This window comes from Salminus brasiliensis, chromosome 10 (genome assembly GCF_030463535.1).
Source record: "Salminus brasiliensis chromosome 10, fSalBra1.hap2, whole genome shotgun sequence".
Taxonomy (NCBI): Eukaryota; Metazoa; Chordata; class Actinopteri; order Characiformes; family Bryconidae; genus Salminus; species Salminus brasiliensis.
Genome location: NC_132887.1, coordinates 33693467 through 33714138, shown reverse-complemented (window position 1 = coordinate 33714138; position 20672 = coordinate 33693467). Strand labels below are relative to the sequence as shown.

The 20672-nt window shown below is 40.3% G+C and overlaps 1 protein-coding gene across 9 annotated transcripts in view; it reads right to left on the bottom strand.

Moving 5' to 3' along the window:
* The window catches only part of gphna (gephyrin a), a 107190-nt gene extending 101253 nt beyond the window's left edge, over positions 1 to 5937 (bottom strand). For all 9 annotated transcript variants that reach the window (XR_011980532.1, XM_072689906.1, XM_072689908.1 and 6 more), the window contains exon 1: positions 5828 to 5937. Coding sequence is in view for 8 of the 9 variants with exons in the window: in XM_072689906.1 (XP_072546007.1) it covers positions 5828 to 5891 (64 nt within the window). In the remaining variant the exon portion in view is untranslated. The remainder of the gene's footprint in view (positions 1 to 5827) is intronic.
* Between the last annotated feature and the right edge of the window lie 14735 nt (positions 5938 to 20672).

Sequence of the window (20672 nt, the reverse complement as noted above, 5' to 3'; positions counted from 1 at the left end):
AACTTCTGATGATGCTGTTTACTGTTTATTACTTATACTGAACTCAATATTATAGGCACAACTGTTTTATCTATGAAATCCTTTATGTTATCTGTAAAGGTATCCCTAGCAGAAATATTTAAGAAATATTTAATTTGTATAGAACAGATGTAGGTGATTGTTATCAAAGTATGAAGAAGTATGTTATCAAAGCTGTGGAGTCAATCAATCAATCAATCAATTTTGTGGCTATGGCCATGCAAAGCCACAGAATATTATATCTCTGTGACTGTGCATTTTATTTACATTTAAGTCATTTAGCAGACGCTCTTATCCAGAGCGACTTACAAAAGTGCGGTTTAATATCCTTAGCTAGTTTGTATAGACTAGAATCCAATAGATACCTCAAGCTAGATGCTATCACATACAAAAGTCAGTATGGATCTATAGATACACTGTACTACGTTCTGCCTGAATATAAAAAAAATCAAGTAAGACATAAGCACAATCTGAAGCCTTAGTAAGTGCAAGATAAGTGTTGATGTAAGTACTCTTGAAAGACATGGGTCTTCATTTAGCGTTTGAAGACAGCAAGCGACTCTGCTGTTCGGACACCCAGGGCAAGTTTGTTCCACCACTTAGGTGCCAGGACAAACAAAAAAGTCTGGATGCTTGTCTGGGTGCTTGTATCTTAAAGGACAGTGGGTCAAGCTGAGCCATACTTGAAGCTTGAAGGGATCTTAGTACAGATTGGGTTTTGACTATTGTCATCAAGTATGGATGGGCTGGTCCATTCCTGCCACACTCAGTTTTAAATCTGATGCAGGCAGCTACAGGAAACCAGTAAAGAGAACACAGCTTTCAGGACTTTCATGGCTGAACTTTAATTACTGATGAGTGGTAGCTAGCAACTCATGTGCTCCATACAAGAGCAGTTAATGAGAGCTACACAGGTGCAAATATGGTTGAGCAGTTGAATGTAGCAGAGGAACGGCAGACAACAAAGAAAGATTCATTTTAGTTACTGTTGACACATCCAACATGGCTGCTGCTGCTTAACTGGGAAAATTCCTATATGTGAAATACTATGCCCACACATAAAACCTAGCCTCTCAGCAAGCACTCATCCTTAACTAGTTATAAATATATAAAAAACATAAGGTCAAGACAGTCCTGCAACAGTTGATGCAGCAGAGTACGTTCCGGGATAGTTGAAAAAACCTTGCCTACTGTGAAGCATGGGGAAGGATCTCACATGCTTTGGGATTGTGTTGGCAACAGTGGCATGGGTGGAAGAATAAATGGATGCTACAAAATCTCAGCAAATTCAGTTAGCACCTGTTAAAAAGCAGAAGCTAAAAATAAGATAAATACAAACAAATACAAAATAGATACAAACTAAAGATTTGGAATGGTCTGCACAAACCTAGAGTGGCAGTCATAGAAACTTAACCCTTAACTTACAAAATAGTGCAAAACTGTATCCCTACAGCATTCAGGGTGGTGCCAGGATGCCACTTTATTGGAATGTTATGGGTTCAGATTTAGTGAAATCCATGAAGTAAACAGTTCTACCAGTGTGTGTGCGTGTGTATGTATTCACAGTCAGGTAAGTGTTGCAGGTGTGACCAGTGTCACAGCACGAGGGCAAAAATGATCTGTTATATGGAAGAGAATGAGTGTGATTCACCACTTATTGCATCATACAAGCACCTGACCCTTCGCTACATGCAAAATGCTCAGACTCACTAAAGATTTAGAGACTTAAAAGCCATAATGGAGGACACCCGGTAAGTGCTTTTGTATATGTGTGCGTGTGTGTTTGCATTGCAAAGCAACATCCTGCACAGAGGTGTTAACATGCCTCAACACTCCACATGCCACCAGCTACTAAATCTGGTGGCTAAAAAAAATTAATAAATAAAAGAAGACCTAACCCAACACAACAGTGAACACTGACGCCTGCTTTCAATCGTTCACACTTTAACTTCTAAGGATATGAGCACACAGGACTGGATGACTAATACAGTGCAACATGGCAGGGGCCATTTATTCTCTCAAACCAACAATCTACTATTTGGCCTGAGGTAGACCTTGGTATAAAAACATAGGGTTTTTATAGGATAATATCACAATCAAATAAGTATTGGTAGATAACTGCTTAAAATGATGCTTGAAGATAAAGCAGAGTGCTTAAACAATGTTAGGCCTCAGAGTCTCATGATATGTGCAAGTTATTAATTTTACTTGAATTGGTATGAACTTATTTCTCTGGAAATGTAAACCATGTGGATTTAGGCACAATTTGTAAATGTACCAAATGTTAATCTATAAGCATCACAATCAGAAAAAGCACTGTCAGATAAGTACATGAAAAAATATATCACAATGGCCCGTTATTTCCATTGGTAGCTTCATTAAGAACCCTCATTTTTTCCCAATCATAGCTAATGATTAAAACATGGTGCAGGCCCTAAAACTGTTTCTAAATATTCAGTAAAACAATTTTGATTACTCAAGTATAAAAATAGGGGTGTCTGGTGTTATAACATGTTCTCTTTTTGTCTGTTTACGACAGACAATCAGGTACAAAATAACATGTTTTTTACGTAGCACTGCAAACACCAATAAGAGTAGTCCCAGTCATGTGAGCTTTGATGATTGCAACTTTGTATGATGGCAAATTGGTTGATCACAGCTTGAAAATTAGGAAAAATAACTGCGTTAATATGGAAAGGAGATTCCAAACCACTGTGTCGCAACTGCTCAGGATATCTCATGTAGGCATTCATGAGCTATCTAAGGACCTAATGAACAACCTAGATTATGTGTCAACAAAGCTAATTTACATAGCTTTTCAGATGCATCCTAATGTTATGCATTTTAAGATAACTCATTTACCAGGCCTTTGTCAGCACAAGTTGCTGGATTGGTTATTTAGAGGGTTAACCCATTACTGTGCACACACATCTGCAAACCATGGAGAAAGTGCTTTTCTGGCACTGTTGTGTCAATTTTGCAGATTCTAAGCAATTCTGTGTTTTCTATGATTATACACTGGCATGCCAAAAGTCATTGGACAGGAACTAGTTCTGTGTAGGACTGCCTTTAGCCCTGTTATGTGCAGCAACTCAACGTGGCCTTGATTACACAAGTGTAAAAAAAAAAACATCTGGAATGCTGTTGAACCATGCTGCCTGGACAGCCACCCATAGCTCCATGGTATTTGTAGGTGTAGGATATCGGGTGTGAATGGACCTCTTCAGCACATCCCATAAATATCCAATTGGGATTATGTCGGGCGACGGGAAAATGCAGGCCCCATCATTCGTCAAACCTCTACAGAATGTGTCTCGAACCAATTCTCGATAACTTGAGCCCAACGACACGGTGCATTTTCCTACTGGACTATCCCGTCACTGCAGGCACCCTGTCCGCTGCCCACTGTGGGTGGTAATGCCTTCTATGACATATTCCCAGTACATATGCAACACTGTGGATTGAGGAATGTTAAATGCCCACACAACTTACTGGATTTTTAGCTATGGTAGCATAGCATATCAAAATAATTACATTACTGACAAATCAGGTTAATTACGGAAAACAGTTACACTTTTACATTGGGGTCCAGAGGCTGTCATGTTAGCGGATTTCTTCTTGTGATGTGTTTTAAGAAGTTTTACATGATGTAAGCATAATAGCATATTGTTAGATGGTTGTCTTTAGGGGGAGTTCCAACAAGTTTTAAACATTTCTAGATCCTAGAGACTAAGCTTCAAGATATTACATTTTGTGACATGATTACTTTCTGATACTCTTAATATACTCTTAAGTCTCAAACTATGCAACTAATTAACTATACCTAACCATTTCTGAGACTTTTTGCTTTATTATAAAACCAGAAAGCTATTTGTGGATCAAGCCCCCCTCAGTGTATCATTTGCACCTTTTAACATTAATCTTGACGTTAAAGTTTAGAAGCTCACCCACACGTTTCCAAAAACGAAGCTCTCCCCTTATAATCTTGGTGCGCTGCCTTGGTTGGCAGAGCCATCATTACGAACTTGTCACTGACATTTCAGCTTCATGTGGAGTGCCACCATAGACATACAGTTCTTGAAACGAAGGCTTTGCTAATGGCCCAAAGGTTCCTTGCTGGCTTAAAAATGGCTTACTCTGGATGGCAGCTGCTGACAGAGTGGGTAACAAAACAAGACGGGTTTGACATCAGGCCTCACTATCGTTTAGATATATACTGGTGCAGCGTCATATTGTATACTGTTTACGTATGTAATAGCGGATATGCCCTCAGCCACACGATCATGCTTTCCTCTTGCAGTCAGGAATCCACACTCTATTATTTGTGCTCTCTTTCTGTCTCTCACACTCGCGCACGCACACACAGACACACACACACAGTATTCCTCATCAATAAGCATCTGCTTCCTCGATATGCCAGAACACAGTGAAAGAACCGTGCTAACCGATCCCACAGACAGGAGGCCAAGCGTTACTGTGACTAATAATGGGCCACATCAGCTGATGGGAGGAGGGGGTAGCTAGAGATAGAGAGATACAGAGAGAGAGGGGGGGGGGCTGTCACAATGTCCTCGGGAAAATCCCTCACACCTTTTCAAAGCCTGATGCTGTTTGGCTGGTAGATCCGAAACAAAAGGCCAAATCGTTTCAGAACCCAAGACATGTGGACAGCTCCTTCGCTCGCGAAGCCTTTGACAAGTAGTTAAGGGGTTGAACGTGAGCGCGCTTGAGTGCGCGTTAGTATATAGTATATGTGGATGTGGATGTGTGTGTGTACGCGTGCATTCCGAAAGAGGGTGATTCCCATTGCCAGGTGGACTGGACGTACTGGACCTCTCATACACGGTAGCCTTGCTCCAGCCGTCAGGAATACGTGACACACACACCGAACTCACTGACATTTGCATTCAGTCGCCGTACGCGTCCCCCGCACCATCCACCCCCCCCCTCTCAACCCACCCCACGGGCGAGCAACGACAACGGCAGCATCACGGCGGTGTTTAACTACAGGAGGAGGGGTGCTGAGAAAGTGGGGGGCTGCCTCGCTATCTCTCCCGGGGTCGTGCGTGAAGAGAAACTCAACCGCCATCGATTAAAAAAAAAAACAATCCAAGGTATTTATGTGACAGCGCGCAAAAGAGCGACAGTTCATGGCATCGCACACTTGCTTTAGGGCGCAAACAGTGTTCAGACAGTTTAGAAGACACAAGATATTTTAGTGGTCCATTCACACCTCAAACCGAAGCAGAAATCGGTGACAAAACATGAATACCGAGCGTGACCAGCTGCAGTCGCTGGAATCGTGGCGGCGATCAGTTTGGCACTTGTGGACGAAGCTGTGGCCATATGCAGCTGTGCCTGATCCACAAGCGCTCGGTTCTCCAGCGCTATAACGCGTACAAGACATGAATAATTCATCACACACAAACTGGGTTCTCCACACCGGGCTTTTTTTTTTTGCTGCATGAGACTCCGGAGTAGGCGAAACACACGGGCTTTAACACATGCAGCCACAGCCCGAAAATTTAACAGCCGTGTTTAAAATAGGATCGAGCGGCCAAGCTTTAAACCTTCGTCGCCTGGAAGGAGTGGAGGAGGAGCGGCAGAGGGAGAGAGAGAGAGAGAGAGAGAGAGAGAGAGAGAGAGAGAGAGAGAGAGAGAGAGGGAGAGAGAGAGAGAGAGAGAGAGAGCGGCTGAACACAGTAAAATCACCCAAACCCCGGCCTAACAGCACGGACAGCCGCCAGACATGAGACGGCACGGCATGCCGACGGCGAAACGAAACGCCTGAAAGGCGCCTGACGCTTACCTGTTAATATTCCGACCCGAATTTGGTGGTCGTGGTTGGTTAAAATCATCCCGTCCGACGCCATGTTGAGCAGCAGCGCTCTTGCCCGCACTGGCAAGCCTCGACGGAGCCGAGAGCCGAGCACATCGAACGTCAGGGGGAGGGGAAAGTGAAAGTGAGCGTAGGCAGGGAAGATAAGTCGAACTGCGACCGAGGAGCGAGCAGATGAATGGCGAGGAAGGAAGCAGGACTGCTGGACCCGATTTGCTCGACGTGGGTGTAGGGCGGGTAACAGGAGTCAAAAACAGGAGCTAATGGAGTGTAGAGGCTGATAGGATAATCTGTGCATTATGTTTTAACACAAGCTAGCTAATGAGTTCAGTCAGTCGTGACTAAACATTGAACTGTGCACTGCAAAGGTACTACTAACGACCTGTCCCGAAGTCCTTACTTGAGCTTTGTGGTTTTTGTAAAAAGATTTGGGATGGCATCATAGCTTCAGTGCAAAATCAAAGAAACAAAAGTCACAGAGTCTTGCCTCATCGATTACATTTGAGGTAAGGGTAAAAATGTGAAATCAAGTTAAATGTATTTGTGTAGTGGTTTATTTGTATTATTATTATTATTATTATTATTATTATTTCTTTTTTGTATTGAATTGAAATCCAGCTGGTCTTTTACAGTCGTTTAACCCCCATAGGGGCAATAGAAAAGTTACTGTTGTAAACAAAGCAGCTACACTGTCCCTATATGCAGGGGGTGCATTATTCCTGTTTTGAGCACTCTGCCATGGAGCTGTACTAACTAACTAACTAACTAAGCTTCTACTTAATAAATAAGAATGGTTGACTGTAGATTCCACCTACAGAGAACACTGACCAATCAGGATGCTCTCTCTCTCACTCACTCACTCACTCACTCACTCCCAAAAAGTGTGCAAGCGAGCCCAATTTGCTGTTCAATATGTGAAACAATCTCATTAGTTGCAGAAGAGGTGGGATGTCTGCTTTGTCATTTAAGAACACTTTCCAAAACTCACATGCATCAACTTAAATTATTGGTTTGGGGACAAGACTGCAGGTTAAGGTTTTCTTCTTTTGACTCTTCCATGAAGATTATGTTTGTGCATGCAGTGCTGCACAGTGGAACAGTGTGCCTCCGTTTTGGCCATTTAAAGCATTTAAGCACATTCTTGGCAAACAGATGGGGGGTTTGATTTGCCTTTGATTTAGTCTTGACCTCCACAGTTCCTATACAATGCCATTTATTTACAGTCCGCACTACAAAAACTGCAAGCTGAAAACACGTGGCTATTTTCTTTTAGCTTTGCATTGACTTGTGGGCATCATTGCTATGTATTAGCAAAATGTTTGAAGTCAGAAAAATGGTTTGAGTCAGAGAAAAGTCTTCTTGATTCAACTGACAGTTCTTAATTACAGTTCCCTCTAAAAAAATAAAGGTTCTACAAAAGGTTATTTAAGCGATACCATAGAAGAACCACTTTTGGTTTAATAAAGAATATAGATGTAATAGAGATGTGCCCTTTAAACTAATGAAGAACCTTTACATCAAGTTTTTTGGGTCTTCTAAAGGTTCTTCGCACTAACACATCTCTATGACAAATATGGTTCTTCAAGGAACAAGTGGTTATTCTATGGCATCACTCAAAGAACAATTTATAGCACCTTTATTTTTAAGAGTGTTGGTGGTGTGCCTCAGGCCTGATTTGCTAATCAAGGTCTGAGAGCTTTTTTTATAAAAAAACAAAAAAACAAAACAAAACAAAAAAACTGAGCCTTTGCAATGCTTAAGGCATCCAAACATTTGCATAGGCCACACTGATTTTTGTTTTTATGTTTGGAGAGGCAGTGTTAATGTTTGTTTGGATTTGCTGAAAATATTGTTTTAAGTTTGTGTAGATACAGAGACTGTCATCTGTACTTTTTAAAAGAAAAAAAAGCAAGGTGCCTTTCACATACATATGTAACATACGCACATAACATACACCACTTAGGATGTCCGAACACATGCTACACATCCATACATAACCTTAGCCCCAGTGCAGTTCCTGGAGAGAGAAATAACAAAGCCAAGGTGAAAAAAATCATTTCAAGGAATATGGCAAAATATTGCAAAAAAATTGAAATTTTACATTACACCTAACATTGTACAACCTGTGATGCACATGCACACTTTTCCATGGCGATGCTAAAATGATATATATTGTGCAGCCCTAGTGAAACAGGGAAGTGTAAAATTATACTACTTACCCAACATATAGCATATTGTTTGCTATACCACTTTGGAACTATATGATGGACATTACCCCCCCCCCCCCCTTTAGGGGTTAATGTTTACTGATGGGGTTGGTGTTCAGCTGTTCAGGAAAGAGGAAAAGTGAGAGGGAAGGAGAGGAATTGGTACCTGTGTAAGAAATTAATTACACACTTTATTGCATCACAGACACGGGAGTTTAGAGATAATGGATTCCGCAGTAGAGTGCAAAGCTTATTTAGTGGAAAGCTTTATTAACATTTGGTTTGGGGGTGTTCATGAACTTACCCACTGTCCAGAAGAAGGCCCTTGGAGTGTAGGAAATCACGGCAGTTTCTCCATAAATTATGTTGGTTTCTAAATGGTTTGGACATATGAAACTATCTGATGAAGCTGACTATCAAGTGTTAGGGTTAGGATTTGGACCATGGTCTGGATTAGAACTAGGATGAGCATTAGGTTTAGAAAAAAGGCTAAATTTAGGGCTAGGATGAGGTGTAGGGTTAACAAAAACTAAGATGACATCATTTTTGGGAAACCAACTTTTTGGACATCTTTGTTTTAAAAACTGTACAGTAAAGGCACTATGGTTAAGAGTCAGAGTTAGCTGGTCCTTGATCAGCACTATCTTTTAGTACCTCCTCCATAATAAAAAATGCAAGGGTTTACTCAAGTTAAATAAAAAATCAACGCGTCAGCATATCCCTTTCGAGACAGCCGATCTCTGCAGGTCATTATTTCATCATTTTTAATTGGCAGTGAGCTCAGTTAGACAAAAGAAGAAGCAGCTTTCTGCTGGCAGAGCACTAAAACAATGTGGCAACACCTGACCAAGCTTCTGTACTTAGATCTCTGTAAGGTATGAAAGTACTGCTTTAGCCATGCTAATTAGTACACCTGAGGCTATGCTAATGTGCTCAAAGTGCTAATGCAATCATAAAATTCTGGACTATTTTATGGATTGTCCTCATCATACAGTTCTCTTAGATGTACTTAGATCTACTTAACATCATGATTTTTACATTTTTATGTATTTTTATGTGACCAACTAGTCATAAATCTTGTTTGCCATCTGCATGGTGCTGTGAAATCAATGAAGGAAACTACATTTGAATAGCCAAAGCAGCCCCCAAGTACAAGCTATTTAATTTTGAGGAGATACTTGTTAGATCATAAGATAGAAGATCTACAACAGGAAAGTAAAAAGAAAAAAGTGAAAAAATAGGAGTTTCCAAAACTGTAGTTGAAGACAGAACAGGATTCATAAGTCCTGTGTAGACCACTAAAACTGTCCCCATCAGATATGAAGTACTAAAGCTTTCAACTTTGAGAGATAAAAGAAAATCAATCTCCACTCTCACTTTAGATCTGACAAAATCCACAGGTGTTTCAGTTATTCCTTTCACTATAAGAAGACATCTCACCACTGTGGGTCTGAAAGGCTGTGTAGCTGGCCAAGAAGCTGTTACTGCGGAAAAGGAACACAAAAAGGAACAGACACAAAAGACAAACATCTGCAAAATCAAACTGATTCACGCAATTACCATCACTTCTCAAAAATCACTGTGTCCTTCTGCTATATGATATATTTAACTGAAATTGTTGATCTGAACAACCAATTATTTGTAAAGAAAAATCATCAAAATTATCAGGGGTGCCCAAACACACCACTGTATTAGTAGCTCCAATTGCCTCTCAGCAGTCTAATGCGTTTTCATGATGGCCCAGGGCTTCGAATTCCGAGTCATGCTGCTCTGCCTCTGGTAAATATGTTCGAGTTCGAGAGAGCACAATTGTTTGTGCTCTCTCCAGGCAGACTTTGGCATAGGCACTTATTAGGTAAAGGCTGGTTTCTCGTGTCTTTATCCTCCTAATGTCGGGAGCATTGCTAGGGGAAGTTACGAACGGGTGGGTTAATTGGCAGTAGCAAATTGGGAGTAAAAGGGCTAAAATAAATTGACACATATATATATACAGTGGAGGAAAAATGTATTTGATCCCCCACTGATTTTGAAAGTTTGTACTCTGACAAATAATTAAACAGTCTATGATTTTATGGTAGCTTCATTTTAACAGTGAGAGATGGAATATCAAAAAGAAAATCTAGAAAATGAAATAAAATTTAAATAAAAAATAATTTGCATTTCATTGAGGGAACTAAGTATTTGATCCCCTAAAAACCATGACTAATGTTGGCTCCCACAGACCACTGACACACCCTAATCTCAGTAAAGTCGTTACCTGCACGTTACCTGCAAAAGGCCACCTGCCAAGAGACTCAGTGACACTCCAACATCTCCACCATGGGCAAGACTAAAGAGCTGTACAACATTACTGTCAATGGACCTATGCCTGGAGCTCCATGCAAGATATCACCTCGTGGGGTCTTATTGATCATGAGAAAGGTTAAAAATCAGCCAAGAACTACACGGGAGGAGCTGGTTAATGATCTCAAGGCAGCTGGTACCACAGTCTCCAAAAAAAACATTGGTAATACCCTGAGACGTAATGGTTTAAAATCCTACAGTGCACGCAAGGTTCCTCTGCTCAAGAAGGTTCATGTCCAGGCCCGCCTCAAGTTCGCCAATAAACATATTAATGACTCCGAGAGAGACTGGGAGAAGATGCTGTGGTCAGATGAGACCAAAATTTAGCTCTTTGGCCTCAACTCGACGTGTTTGGAGGAAGAAAAATACAGAATATGACCCTAAGAACAACATCCCCACCGTCAAGCATGGTGGTGGAAGTATTATGTTTTGGTGGTGTTTTTCTTTTAAGGGCACAGGCCAACTTCACTGCATCGACGGGAAAATGAACAGGGCCATGTATCGCAAAATCCTGGATGACAACCTCCTTGCCTCTGCCAGGGCACTGAAAATGGGTCGTGGATGGGTCTTCCAACACAACAACGACCCAAAACATACAGCCAAGGAAACAAAGGAGTGGCTCCATAAGAAGCATATCAAGGTCATGGAATGGCCTAGCTAGTCTCCTGACTTCAGTCCCATAGAAAATCTATGGAGAGAGCTGAAGCTTCGCGTTTCCAAATGCACGCCTAAAAACCTTAAGGATTTGGAGATGATCTGCAGAGAGGAGTGGGCCAAAATTACTCCTGAAGTGTGTGCAAAACTACAAGAATCATCTGACTGCTGTGCTTGCCAACAAGGGTTTTGCCACCAAGTATTAAATTATGTTTTACTAGGGGGTCAAATACTTATTTCCTTCAATGAAATTCAAGTTCATTTTTATTTCTCATTTCATGTAATTTTCTCAGTTTTTCTTTTGATATTCTATGTGTCACTGTTAAAATAAAGCTGGCATAAAATTATGAGATGTTTCATTTATTTTTTTCGTATTAAAACTTTTAAAGTCAGTGGGGGGTCAAATACTTATTTCCTCCCCTGTACTGACTCTCTACCCTTGAGCTTTGTCTGAAACTGTAACCTATATATATTAAAAAAATACTATATTTACTATATATGTACATGTACCAAACCACACTTTGGCATTACATTTTATAGTATATAGTATATAGGTCACAGTTTTGGACACAGCTTTGCAGACCACTCTTCAGCAGTCAGAAGATACTTGCTGAAATTCTGATCTGCCTAGCTTATATTTATTTTTTGTATTCCAAATGTCTTGCAGTTCCAATCATTGTAGAGGAGACCTTAGCTATAAAATATGCTTCTGTTTTTTCTAAATGCTAAAAAATGACTAACTTGTAATTTTTTAATGAAAATTAAATAAATGAAAGGTGATCTCTTGTTCTGCAGGAGTTTTGCAGTAAATGCAGTGGTTCTGTATAAAACCATGATACTCAAACATCTATTTGAGCGCTTAACTGGTTTGCCTGGTTAAATGGTTCCTTGATGGAAAACATTTATATAACTTGAACATTATATAAGTACTATAATAAATCTGTGAACACATTACCCCTGGTCAAATTGATCTCTTTAGGAGAAGGCAGAACTAAAAAGAGGTATCTTACAATGCTCAATTTACATTAACGTACCCCGTTTTTAAAAATTAATTTTGTTATCATGGCCAATCCTTCATTTGTGAGTGTGTGTGTGTCTGTTTGTATGAAAAGGTAAGCATTCTTTTCCCACTGGAGCTGATGTAAATGATTCTTTCTGCTGGCAGTCCATGTGTAAGGTTCTTCAGCACTCTTAAATGATCTACAATTCACATGTATGCAGACTGAATGCTAACCAACCTGACTAAGGTTGTGTTCTCCCTTCTGTACCTCACTCTCAATCTCTCCCTCCCCCATTCTCTCCTGCGCTCTCTCTCTCGTCCCCTTTCTAGTGCATTAAGGCCGTTATCCAAATAGCAGTGGAAGCATCATCTGCACCCTGAATGTAGCTTTGCTAGTCACCAACTCGTGTGTGCTCCCACCCAACCTTAAATATACCCCACCGTACAACAAGACATGAGAAATTGGATGGGAGATTGAAAGGTTGATCTAAATGTTGGGGGCTTGGGGGGAGTAGGGGGGAATGTTAGAGAATACATATATCATCCCAGTCCCAACCACTAACAGCCTAGCCAATATATTTGCTAGGAGGTAAATGAGGGAGGCAGTGCAGTTACAGAGATTGAAATACATTCATTAACTTTCTCCTTTTTGCTAATATAAGCCTTTTAACGCCACGCATCCCTGAAATTTACATTTAAATTAAATTGACTTGAGGCCAGATGAGGAGGCACCCCAGACACATCCCCTCGGGTGATTGTTATTTACTGATCTCTCTTCCTCTTTGGTCCAACTCCACACTCCCCTTAACCCCCCGGGCCTCACCAAAATGGCACAAGGACACACTGAGGGTGGGCAATATGGTAAAAATGTTACATTATTAAACAGGGATCCCACACTTTTACTTGCCAGGACATACAGAGGCAGTGTTTGTCTCGTGACCCACTGAATATTTTGTGAGATGAAATAAGACTGAATTAACTTAAACATTTCCAGTCTACTCTGTTCTTCTACTCAACATGTGCAACGACACACCATAAGTAAAGAATGAAACATGCATAGCCCTGAAACGTAAATAAATAATTTTATGTAATGTTTCACATTCTTTCGATCTATGTTGGCAGGTAGGGCAGGGTTTGAACAAAAATAAAAATGTTAAATGGTAGAGTGAGCATCACATCATCTCTTTACCAGAGCCTTTCTCTATCTCTTTAGCTGAGCCTGGATCAATAGGCAGTAGTGCTCTGGTCACCATTAAAGCATAAACATCACTGGTGTGTTAGAGGGGGAAAACAGTCATTTGTTAGGAAGTGTGTGACAACCAGCAAAAATGTGTCTAGTGGTTTTTCACAAAGGCATTTTCTAGGGTTCAACACGATTTAGTGAGCTCTGGTGCTTTTTTTGCAACATACTCATCCTCAAATGAGACCCACTGGTTCCAGAAAAAGAGAGTAGTGCATAACCATTTTAAGTTTTTGAAATGATTTAATTAGCTTTTAAACCCTAGGTGTATTATTCAGTTAGAAATTCTAATACTGAAACTATTGTGAATTATTTGTTCACATTTAGAGTCCCACAGGGTTCTGTTTTAGGGCCTGAAGCTAATGTTAATTATGAAAGTAATGTAGTTATGTAGTTACCATAAACAATGTTATGGTATTTTGTAATATCAGCAACCTTGAAATATTAGTTAAAAATAAAGTAAGCTTTTTTAAACAGATGGACAGACTAGTTGTAACAGTTACCAAAAAGCCATGTAAACTGACACAAGCACAATTAACAAATATTTCCATCCAAAGAAAATATCATAATCAAACAAACCTATGTAAAACATTTATACATAGCTATGGACTTCTCGCATTCTTTTTTTTTTTTTTGGAGAAGCTTTAGTTGTGACACAGTCCAATTGCACCTGGAGTAAAATATCAAGCACCTAGCCATGCAATCTGCCTTCACAATTAGTGAAAGAATGGGTTGTTCTAAGCTTACTAAATTCCAGCATGGTAAAGTAATAAAGTCCGTTTATAACCCCCTCTCTATATTCCACCATCAACTGTGATCTGTATTATTGAAAAGTGGAAGTGTTTAGGAACCACAGCAAATCAGCTACAAAGTGACCGACCACGTAAAGTTACACTGAGAGTCCTGAGTGCTGGGATGCATTGCACATACGTAAAAGTCTCCAACACTCCAACACTGCAAAAGGGGGCCAGTTTCTTAGAGTTAGGTAAGAGTTTATGGGTTTTTCCATTTGAAACTGTGGAAGAACATCTTAAGGTGCTCTGAGGAACTTTTCTTGAAGGTTCCTCAAACTACCTTAGAGGTTTCTCCACAGTTTCAAATTGAAAAACCCATAAACCTGTTTAACTACACTAAACATCTGTGTTCCATTTACACCATGTTAGCTTGAGTGCTACTAATGATGTTTATGCTATTTCAACAAAAGTGCATTGTGACATTTTATCACAACAATGACAGCATATTGCCAGCTGCTAGGACACACTGTCAAAGATCCTATACAGTCACGGTCTGTTGAAAACCTAGTATCTCCAAAATGTCAACTTTACAGGAAAAAGAATAAATATTCTTTAATTGGAAGTCAGTTTAATTTAATTAAGTCTTTAATTTGGAACATTTATATTGGTCCATTCATCATGACATTTACACTGAAAACCATCCTGGCTATCTCTAGAAGTGGAGTGGATGATATTCAGGTGCCCATGTGTATGTGTGTGTATAGTGGAAGACAGAGGAGGCGGTTAGGGTCATGCTAAAGAGGGGGGCAGGGATGCGATCACACAAAGGTCACTTGTTCAATACCGTCTTTGACTGCAAGACTGTCCCATTACCCCTAACACACACACACGAGCACACACACACACGAGCACATACACACACTCATCCTCACACTGGCCTTTCGGCCCCATTCTAGCCAATTCCGCGAGACAGAATTGAAGGTGAACATCAGTGGAAATCGATGATCCATTTATGCTAATGCAAGTGTAATGTGCATCTCCACTGGTGATGATCTAGCTGACTTTGTGTTCAAGTATCACTCGCCCTTCCCCAAAAAGCCCCCGAAATTGAAATACAGAAAATATTCGTTTTTCATCTTAGCATATTTTATGCCCCCTCCTCCATGATCTGTCTGTAATTGAGTTCTGAAAGGATCCGAAGCAGTAAGATAGAAGTCCTTCGATGGTCTTTCTCATGCTACAAAAAATGGTGCTTTAGGTTAATTTCAATTTATTCTGTCATTGATTGGTCTGTGCAGGGAACGGGGGATGGAGAAGAGGTGGAGAATGTGAGCAGAGCCAGTAAATACAGGCAGAAATTGTTGTCAAAGCAGCATAGGATTAAATCATAAAACACAAGATAGCCAACCTATTATTGTACAGCAGGGTCATGTACAATAATTTACAATGTAAATGTAATACACCTATACTTTGTTAGCCTACCTATACATATAGACTGTGTGCATACATTGTCAACATAATTATGCAGGATTTCATCAAGAAATTTTGTTAATGCATATTTCAATTATTTGTCTTGGTTTTATGCAAAAAACAGTGTTAACCTATCAGTTCATACAGTCCCTATATAAAAACAAGATCAGCAAAACAGCCCAGTTTGAATTCTGATTTTATAATGTGACATATTTACATAAACTCATTATGCACTTTATTAAGAACACCTACACACCTGCTCTTTCATAGAACTATGAAATCATAATCATGTGGCCTCAATGCAATGCATACAATCAAGCAGATACAGGCCTTAACAGCTTAAACAAAATGCACTCAGAATTGTAAAAATATATATACAGTAAGTGACAGTTCTGCATACAGGAATGCCTTGTTGATGAGAGTGGTCAATAAGATGTACAATTGTGGTGAGCAAAAATGATCTTGGAATATGCCTCGGAGGACGGCCACAACAGCAGAAGAACGCATCTGGTTCCACTTCTCCTGGCCAAACACAGACAGCTGAGGCTGCAGTGGGCGAAGGCTCTCCAAAACTGGACTCATATTACCCTGTATGAACAGTGTGGGTTAGTAGAGGTGGTGTAATGGGGGGGGTGTTAGTAGTGTGTTAGTTAGTATCACAATATTTATAATATACTTTGGCCTCTTAATACCAATCAATCATCACTTCAATGCCACAGCCTATTTGCGTATAGCTGCTGACCATGTGATTCTCCTCACATTATTATACACATTGTTATTGTTTTACAAGTGATTTGTAGGCAGAAGCAAGTGGCCTCAAAAGTACCAGCCAGCCTATTAATGTTATAAGAGCCAACACTTAGGTAATATTACATGTGGGTTAATAACAGGTTGTTTTCATCATTACTGTAGCCACGGCTAAATGTTTCTCATACGAAGTACCCACTTTCATTTAGAGCTCAGTCAGGCAAATACACAATTAAAACGAACCATTACGCTTAGAGTGTGCCTGACAAAAATGTAATCACCACTAATTGCAGCTTTGTAAGGCGGAGATGGGCGAGTTCCTGTAGAGATTTCTAGCAGGTGTTGTAGACCTCTTACCTCCAAATTTCGCGTTTGGCCAAACTGTGTGGAGTGGAGTATTCAAGAGTAAAGAGCGCCATCTCGTGTCCACCACACTGCCCCTGATGTTACTTGCAGACACTGATGTTAACACGACCAGTAGATGGCAGCCGCACCGTCCTCATGAAACGCAGGTGCAGATGAAGGGCAGAAGAAAGGTGGAGTTCTTTAAGAAACTCTGCATCTGAATCTCCTGCGGACTCTTGGCTGTAACGGGGACATGCCCATAAACTTAAAGTAGAGACGATCACCTCGTTTTAAAGAGCTATCCTGTTTAGAGTTACTCCCTAGCCACCAGGACCTGCGAAGGCCTGTTTACTCTGAAAGATGTAAAAAAAAAAGAAGCCATGTTTAGCCATCTGAAATGACCATGAAACTAGTGTAACACATCTAGACTATGATTTTCAACAGTGTTGTGAATATATTTTTAATATGTTTCCAATATTTAAATATAATATCATAAAAACTACGACTACTAAAAAGAAGATATGTGAATTAACACAAAGGCCTTATGGGAAATGCAGTCGGCTTGCGTCCTTCCTGAGGCAGCTCCACTTTTCTAATGTTCAGGAATAACCAGAAGGTTCACAGTAAGGTAAATCTAGCAGATACCATGTGATGATGCTACAATAATGTAAATCTGTAGCCTAGTTTGTTAAACAGCTAGCAGGTGTAGCAGGTCACAAACGTTTTCAACGGGATGTACTTCTGTGTCTGGTAAATGTCTGGTTTTTGGACTAGTTTTGAGGCTCGGTTGTCCGCTTGGTTTGTTTACAGAGACCATTTCTTATGCTTTGATATGTGATGTGGCTTGTAAAGTGTAAGCAAAAGTAAATTGATAAAAGTAAAGTGCTGAGTAAGATTTAATGAGTAAACATATTGAGCATAAAATAAAAGTCTGCTGACTGATCTGTCACGGATGCTTCATAAACCAAAGTGAAACATTACTTTTCCTCTCTGTATAAATTGTGGTGTGCCTGTGTTGTAATGACCTCTGCTCGCTCACAACTATTACAAGACCAGCTCCAGGCCAAAAGGGGTATGCGGGTGTAAATCTATGCCAGAGAGTGGGAGTATGAGGTGTAGTCTCCCGCTCTACCCTCTGTACACTGTGTACTGAATTATGGGCTGTAAATCTAGCCATTCCCAAACGGGCTACTAAGTCATTTCCAGGCGGCACGTTAACTCAAAACGCCTCTGGCATTAAGGAACATCAGCGAAGTCGATCAGCCATGGCACCCACAACAAGAGAAAAGGTTGAGAGACAGCGAGAATGAATTAGGAAAGCAAGAAGAGGAAGAGAAGGGGAAAGAAAAGGACACAAGATGGAAAAAAAGGAAGGAGCAGAGTGTGGAAGAAATACAGATAGAGCTGGAGACTGGAGGGCATTTATGAGTGCAAGATCAACCACGCTGGAGAGGTCAGATCAAACGCACCTGGCTCAAATATTCAGATGCTCCTGAAGGACTTCATTACTTGGATCAGGTGTTAGAATAGGGTCGATGCTAAACTCTGGTAGATTCCCAGGAGTGGACACTTCTGGCCTGTGGATGGTAAATAGTGGCTAACAAAGACCTTTAAAACAGATGCCTGCTGCAGTGTGTATATATAGTGCTGAAATAGGAACACATACACAGATCAGACACAACATTAACATTGCCTCTATGTTTTAACACATACTGTATGTTTTATTAGTTCCACTTCTCATATAGGATCACATTGTAGTTCTATAATTACAGACTGTAGTACATATCTTTCTTTGCATACTTTGTTAGCCTCAGGACCGCACAGGCCTGCCAAAGAGCAGGTAGTATTTGGTAGTGTGTGTGTAAGTGGTATCAGACACAGCAGTGCTGCTGGAGTTTAAACACTGTATCCACCCACTGTCCACTCTGTTAAATGCCTCTACTTAGTTTGTCCACCTTGTAGATGTAAAGGCAAGAGACAGAAACTCATCTGTTACTGCACAGTTTGTGTTGGTCATCCTCTAGACCTTCATCAGTGGTCACAGGACGCTGCCCACAAGACACTGAGGGCTGGATGTTGAGAACACAATGTTGAGAAAAGCTTTATGGTTATGTGAGATGCCTGGTCTGCATTTGCTGCCTAGTTTCTAACAATACTTTGCCTCCTGAGTTATGAAACAAAGAATAGGAAAGTGGCTTCTCAAATGACCCTCTTGTCTGAACAACCAATTGACGCAACTGAAGGAAACCTTTTTTTCTCTTCCTCCATTAGTCCCCCCCTCTCTGTCTCTCTGTTCCTGCTTTGTACTGCGAATAGGCAGCCTGTGCATCTTCTGTCACTGTAGCATCAACATGTATTCTCATCAACAGGCCTGCCATCAACAGCATGCTATGTGCTTGTTCTGTTTCCTCGCAACAGGTTGCCCTAGTGTTTTCCTTTTATAGTCTATGTTGAAGGAAAGCAGTTTCAATGTGAGGAATAGGAAGTGTGAGCAGAAAAGGTATGAATGCAAAAAGCATCTCTAACAAGCTGCGAGCATTCCTGGCCACCCTTGTGTGGGTGTTTGTGTGTGTGTGTGTGTGTGATGAAAATAGAGATTAATGTGAGATGAGTTGAACTCTCCCTCCCTCACTTTCTCTAACAGTGAGAGGGCAGCCTGCTGCACTGGGTAAGCACCTTAATTATGAACATTTTCTTTCTCTGTGTGACTCTTATTGCATCTCAACATGTAATGGCTCTGTCTCTTTCCCTGACCGCCTTCAGTCTTGTGAAGTGATAATGAACACTCCGCTCCGTCCAAGAGATCCCAGCATGACGGCAGTCACGCTCTGACGTCTCCTTTTGTGCAATTGCCAAAAATCTGCTAATCAGATATGGCAAAGGGAAAAGGAAAGAAGAACAGCAGGAGGACCACGATGAAAAGGGGTAGTATAGGACAGGAAAAAGGACAAACCTGCCAAAAAAAAAAACACCAAAGGATGAGAAGGTTGTCTGATATGATATTGGCTTAAAACCTCCATGCAGCCTAGAACTTTTGTCTCCAACTGCATGTCATTCTTTCTACAAGCCTTGCTGCTTAATTCTGTTTCCAGTTTTTGCTCAGATTTGATCCTTTTGATTTTTCTGCCACAGTGGTTCACAGTGGTGTCTGTGAATGACCCAGGGCTGTCATTAGTGTGAACCAGCGGCACAGATTCAAGGGGTGCAGAAGAGATATGTTCCCTTTAATGTTTGGAGGGAGAGATATTGTCCCTCCCAACAACATCCGGGCTTTGCATTTTAACAATGTTGTGAATGCTTTTGGTTTTTAAATTGGTCCAAAAAAAGATTTCTTAAATAATATTTAAACTACTGTTCCAGCTGTGACCGAGGAGGAATTATGTTCAATTCATATATATAAAGCCTTAACTCCAGTGTAAATGAAAGGAAATGGTTTCAGGGTGTCAGTGTTGAGTGTAAAGAAGACAAATTTTTAAAAAAAATATTAATAAATTAGTCAATCTGAGGCCTCGCTTTTTGGCCAAACCTTTAGAGTTTAAGGATGGACTTAAATGTACAGGCAACTAGATGGATGTGTGAAGATTAGTGGTGTAATGGATCACAAACCTGCAGTTCAAATCACATCAAGGATTTTGAGTCATGAAACTGATCGTTTTTTGGGTCAGCAAATAAAAAAAAGGACCCAAATGTGAGACTAATTTTAGTGTTCAGTTTAAAAATAATTTGCTACGTTTGTATCTGTGACATTTATTATACAGTCTGTGTATTTGTTTGAGTGACTTATTTTAAAAGTCTGTTCATTTGTATTAGAGACTTTTATGTTGACACAGTCTGTTTATTTGTTTTAGTGACTTATTTGAACACGAATTTGTTCAAATAACTTGTTTATTGTATTTGTGACTTATTTTGACAGCCTGTTTATTTGTATTAGTGACTTATTTTAGTGACTTTTATTTTAACACTGTTTGATTGTTCATTGTATTAGTGACTTTTATTTAGGCAGTTTGTTCATTCATATTTGTGACTTTTATTTTGACAATTGCAGTGTAGTGGTTGAGTGGAGCAATTGCCTCTC